Source organism: Haplochromis burtoni, unplaced genomic scaffold, assembly GCF_018398535.1.
Source record: "Haplochromis burtoni strain Fernald_Lab_line unplaced genomic scaffold, NCSU_Asbu1 Contig_75, whole genome shotgun sequence".
NCBI lineage: Eukaryota > Metazoa > Chordata > Actinopteri > Cichliformes > Cichlidae > Haplochromis > Haplochromis burtoni.
In genome coordinates, this window is record NW_024582436.1 from 724,896 (window position 1) to 730,785 (window position 5,890).

Below are 5,890 nucleotides of genomic sequence, written 5' to 3' on the forward strand. Positions count from 1 at the left end.
TATACTCAAAGGGGAAGATGCATATTTCTTGTGCAGTCAGGCGATGTAACCCAGAGGAATAAAGAAAATCCATTATATGTGTGAGCTTAAGTAGAAGCCCTCTGCGATTCATAACCGTCACGGTGACAGTGCCGCTCTGCAAAGTTGCTGTGGGACCATTGTTGAGCTGACAGTGTCCGCTGCTGGTTGGAGCGTTAACTGCATGTCTCTCAGAGCACCGCAGCAGCAGGAGGCTCCTGGGACATAAACTTTTAATGCACCCACGATATATGCTCAATCTAGTGGGATGAGGGGTCGGGGGAAAAGCACACAAGCCCACGCATAGCGGGTTGAATGTCTTTTGTGAACCTATGTGATCTATAAAGAACATTTTAAAGCGGAATTCGTGTTTTTTTTTTAAAATCACTAACAGCGCTTTCATCCAGCTGTTATGAACCTGCTCATCTGTCCTCACACATTTTTCCCGTTCCTTTGTCACTTTAGTCAATCTTATATGTGTACATCTGCTGGATATCAACAGGTGTGTGTGTGCATGTGTTTGTGTGTGTTGTGAACGCACATCAGAGCTATTCAGTACAACACTTTAGTCCCCCGTGAGCCAGGCTCTTTAATTACAGCCACAAACAGCAGATGGCTCTCTTGAGTTTTAATTTCTGTGCCTGTGATTGAGAATTGGATGATATTTATCCCCAAATCAACGAAAAGGATCAGACGCCTCAACCTCGCCCTGGCATTGCGTGGATCAGAGACGTCTCGGTCAGCGTTTAAATTCACATGCGGGTCGTGAGTGGAGTGGAGTCTCTCTCATTTACTCGTGATTTACCGGAGGCATTCGCGCTGTCTCGTGGCTCGTGGACGTTTAAGTAAAGGTTATGATAACCGACTGAAGAAATGACACCCCCACACTCGCGACCCACCTCCATGATGGTGCAGAAATCAGAGACGCTGTCCCTGGTGCTGAAGGCGCACACAGCAAATGGAGCGCGCGACTTGAATCGATCTTAATTAGAACAACATAAACAGGTTTCATGAGATGGAGCAAAATAAATAAATAAATAACAAAGAAGAAGAGTAGCAGTAATCCACTCACTATATGTGGAAATATATGGACTGTCCTGTGATAATGAGGTGAAAGGGAGTTCATAATGGCACACTGTCCCCTCGCGTTTGGCTTTCTTATTTCCACATGAGTGGTAAAGGGAATGTAGCTTTCTAAAGAGTCCAAACTAAAGCGTTAAAAACTGAAATGCTACTATCTAACGGCTTCAGACAGTCTGTCCCCCCCCCCCCACACACACACTTTCTCTCTTCAAGCAGGGGCTCGGTTGTCAGGAGGGAGGAAGTGGGAGGGGGTGCAACCTCTTCAAGTCGTGCACTAACGAGTGGTTAGGACTTGTTGATGGGAAACGTTTGTTGATCTGGGGCATATAAACAAGCACTTCCTACCCCGTCCACCCCCACCCCACATTTCTTTTTTTTTCTTTCAGCGTTGGAAAATAAATTGCGCCGTTTGTCTGTGGTGTTACTTTCTTCCCTTATTCCCACTGCGCACCGATCGCTATGCATTCGTTTTCCTCGCAGTGGGCTCTTTTGTGAACATGCACTGGGTCGAATTGTGTGCTGGTCGCCGGGGGGTTTAAGTTTAATGTATTTGTATGCAGCTTGTCACACAATGCAGACGTCATCTCCACATGCAGGATCAGCTTTGGGTATGTTTTTCCCTCCCTGGATCCTATCGCGCCCAGTCGCTTGTGTTGTGAACACTAGCCGACACGTCGACTGGTAGTTGGAAAATAACTTGGTATTAATTCCACATAACAACTCTGGCTCGGTTGCGCGTTCCTCTGTATTCCCAACTGTGTTTCTCTCGTTCGGTCATCGCGGGGTCCCTGTCGCCGATTGCTTCTTGCAAACTTGGGAGCTGGATTCGCCCCGAGCTGCTGTGCCTTGAGACGGGTTGTGATCTTCGTAGGAGGCGCCTGTGTTTGTTTAATTGCTGGCGGCGCACATGCACGGGCGTCCCCACCGCAGACTAAAGACTGACTTCAAAAAAAGCAATCTCGTCTGGCAAAAGGAGAGGGGGAAAAACGGAGTGTGAAAGGAGGAAAGAGCAGGTGAGATTTCACCGAGCGGACGAGGAAGCCCGTGCTGGACATTTAAGGAGGCGATGCTGCTGATTATTTCACAGACAATGAACAAACACATCACAGCACAGGTATGAATAATCCTCGGAAATATTCGGAATCAAGACTGTAGTCACCGATGTGCTGAATTACGCATGAACTGATCTAATTTTTTTCCACCATGCTCAAGAATTTTTCGAGTTATAGTGACAGCTGGTTTAATCCCCTAATTATCATGTAGTATTTAGATTTTTTTTGATTTTTTTTTAAAAAGGAAAGCCAGCTTTTAGAAATATTTATTTGGCATTTGACATAACGGAACGAGCCACATAGCCGCCACCATGGGACTGTGACCCGGGCTGCGAGCTCTGAGAGGCGGCTGTTTGAATAGTCCGTGCTCCGAGTGCAGACTGGACCTGAGCAGTTGTGACATTTTGAGCCATGGCTGCTGCTATCGCAAGTGGGCTGATCAGACAGAAAAGACAGGCACGGGAGCAGCATTTAGACCGACCCTCCACCAACCGACGGAGAAAGAGCCCCAACAAGAACAAGGGGCTCTGCAATGGGAACCTGGTCGACATCTTCTCCAAAGTGCGCATCTTCGGCCTCAGGAAGAGGAGACTACGGAGACAAGGTCTGGGAACTTCAGAGTGTGTATTCAGTGTAAACGTGTGCATACATTCAACCACTGGTTGATCGCTTAATTAGGACTGCACTATTAAAAAAAAACCTTGGAGCCAGGGCAGCGAGGGGGCGAGTCAATAATGTTTGCTTTTTATTTATTAGACGCATTTGCCACGTTAAACCTTTGTGCTCCAAAAAAAAAAGTTAAAGTTGATTATGAGAAGACAGAGCACCATGTTTTGTGTATGTAGTCGAGTTGGTTGAAAATAACCAACATTCCTCTGATTTCTATGCAGACCCAGGTAGCTGACGGGCTCCTGACGAGTTGTACCAAATGGTTTAGACAGGTTTACGTAGCTGTCACCTCTGTGATTCTTAAAAGGGGTCTGATCGCCATGAAGCACATACAGAATATGCTGAACTGCTGTACATAAGTAGATTACAAGAAGCCCAAAATGAAACTCATTTCTATGCAAGTAAAAGGTCAGTATCGCTGGAATGGAGATTACGCCTTTCAAACATAATTCCTCCACCCCCACCACCATCCTAGCATAATTCTTCAATTTCCAAAGCCAGTGGCCTCCCCTCTTGTTCCGAATGATATTCCGTGCAATTATGAACACGTCATGAACATTTCTTGGCTGTAAAGTGGCAACCTGGGATTGCTAAAAGAGCAATATCAACAATTAGCTCACTGCTGGAATCACTAATAGTGTTTTCCCTTAGAAAAAGAAATGAGGGTAATTCATTTAGGGAGAAAATGACTCCGGTCATTTCCCCCTTGTTAGTGAATGATTGAAGGTAGCTGCATGTTTCTCTCAGAATCATCAGGTATCAGACCTGTTGCACCACACATGCTCTAACTCCAACAGATTGAACCCTCTTGGCAAGCTGCATTTGTTTCCTCTTTATGTGCACGGAAGCAGCGTTTACTCTTTCATCTTGTCCACAAAGAGAGCCATTTTGATTGCTGCGTCTCTCTGTTCATACTGGAGCAGAACAACACCATGAAGTGTCTGCTTCACCAGCCCTTAGTGATTACATGTATTAAAATGGCTTTGATGAAAGAGGATCCGTATAATAGCCCGTAGAGGACACATCTGGCCAAGGGTATAACCAGCTACCCTCCAGGCTGCTGTTTCTGCGTCTGCCCACAGTGTGCATGTGGTGGGATGTGTATGTGTGGCTGCCCCATTTTTGTCTGTGTCTGTGTGTGTATTTAATTGTCCGTCCTCTTGTGTCACCTCCGAATTGGCTTGTGGCGCATCTATCTTTTCATTTGAAATTGTCAACAGCATCCAGAAGCCCTCGCAGATCACAGATGTGGACAGATGACGCTGTCCACATCTGTGAATACAAGGGCCCGTATGCTGGTGTTTCCTTTCATTGGGGCGGCGTGTGCTTCAGTCTGCTCTGAGTGCAGAGATGTAGATGCCAAGTCAGACTTCACTGGCAAGCATAAAATGACAACATCACACCTGGATCAGCCATTTTCTGGAGCAACCCACGGCCTCTTGAATTTCAAATAAGTGACGGTAATCCACAGTAACAGCTAAAGCACAAGTGTTGGTGAACTGTGTCACAAGTCTGCCCGGAAGATGAGGGACACTTCACATAAAATCAAAGTAAGAATTCAAGGAGGGGGAAGCTCCTTTAAAATGGCCGTTTTCTCCTTATACTTGAGTGTCTCGTTATAACAAACACTGTTTTCCTTTCCTTTCTTTCTGTACTCGTTCTGATTAAAGGCCCTAATGGGGAAAATACCTCATTAATTTCAGTCTCACATGAACTGGGAAAATCTCTATCGACTGATATGCGACGTTGTTGCCGGGGTGCTCCCTGCCACTGTTACTGTTCTCACTGCTTCATCTCTCTCTCTCTTTCTCAGACACTTCCTTTCCTTCTCTCCCTTCTTTCCTTCTTTCCACTGTGTTAGCACGAGAGCACAAAGCTTAGGAAGACTAATGACTTGTTTGCTGTACTTAATTTAATATTGAACCCTGAAAAGATGTTTCTTTGCCAGTGAATAAAACCCAAATGCACCACTGATCACATAGGTTGCGCTAACGTGCTCGGACGTACACATTTGTCGTCATTTCCCAGGTGACAAAAAACACTGGGCTCTGACAGCTGAGCCTAAACAGACTGTGGTGCTTCAAATTCCTTCTCAGATGTGTCAGAATGAGGGAGTTGGGGTGAATTAAAAGGAATCCCTAAGTCTAGTATTCCCTTTGGGTTTAAATATTGATCTTGTGAGTCAGACACTATGGGCTGCATTGATTGGCATTGACTTACAGTGTGTATCAAAGCCTGAGCATTCTCCGTACAGAAAATGATCAGTTGGCACTTTGTATTTGAGCTTGTTTTGTTGTAGTTGATCATTAAGCCGCACAGATGTGGCTCCCTGACATCTGTCAGTACCTCGGGGGATATGCTGCGTGGAAGCATTTTGTTTGCCGTCCTTCATATCAGCTTTAATTTTAAATCCATGCTTTTTGATAGCAAATACAGAGCCAGTGATCGCCATAATTTTTTAGGGGATTAGATGGGAGTTATAAATCCTATTACACTCAAACCCAGTAAGCGAGCCGGGGGCACACGTGGCTTGGACTTGCCTATAATCTCGCTGCTGTGGCTCTAATTATCTCCCGCCAGATTAGATCCCTTAATTATTAGATAACGTTACATTAGATTACCCTATAGGTGATCTAAAAAGCCAGCTGAGATGAGTGATTTCCCGCTCCCGGGCTGTTTATTCAAGCACATGTTGACAGGACAGAGCAGTGCGTCATCAGTCAGCCTCCAGTGTCTGTGCTGAGTTATTGGATGAGATGTCAGTGATGTTGTTGATGAAGGAGGAATAGGAAAGGAGTGAGAACGCTGCTTTGATCGCCTTTCATATGACAACACAAGCGAGAAGGGTTTTTCCTTTGTAGGCTGGAAAAGCCCTTGTCCTATTCCAGAAACATCCAAAGTGGGTCAGGCAGGGCAGGGCTGACAGGAGTCTACAAGTATGTGCAGCTGTGCCTGTGTGTTTGTGTGTGTGTGTCTCCTTGTACCCCGCATGTTGCTTGCTTACTTTGTACTGAGGTGAGTATGTTCCCCTGCACACACACACACACACACACACACACACACACACA

The 5,890-nt window shown here is 45.7% G+C and overlaps 1 protein-coding gene across 2 annotated transcripts in view; it reads left to right on the forward strand.

The window, feature by feature from the left end:
- The window catches only part of fgf14 (fibroblast growth factor 14), a 113,520-nt gene that overhangs the window by 67,235 nt on the left and 40,395 nt on the right, over window positions 1–5,890 (forward strand). Inside the window, exon 1 of one of the 2 annotated variants that reach the window (XM_005935809.3) lies at window positions 1,327–2,757. The exons of the other annotated variant lie outside the window; for it this stretch is intronic. Within the exon in view, the coding sequence (XP_005935871.1) occupies window positions 2,565–2,757 (193 nt within the window). The 5' untranslated portion in view covers window positions 1,327–2,564. Of the gene's footprint in view, window positions 1–1,326; window positions 2,758–5,890 lie in introns of those variants that run through there. 2 annotated transcript variants of the gene reach the window in all.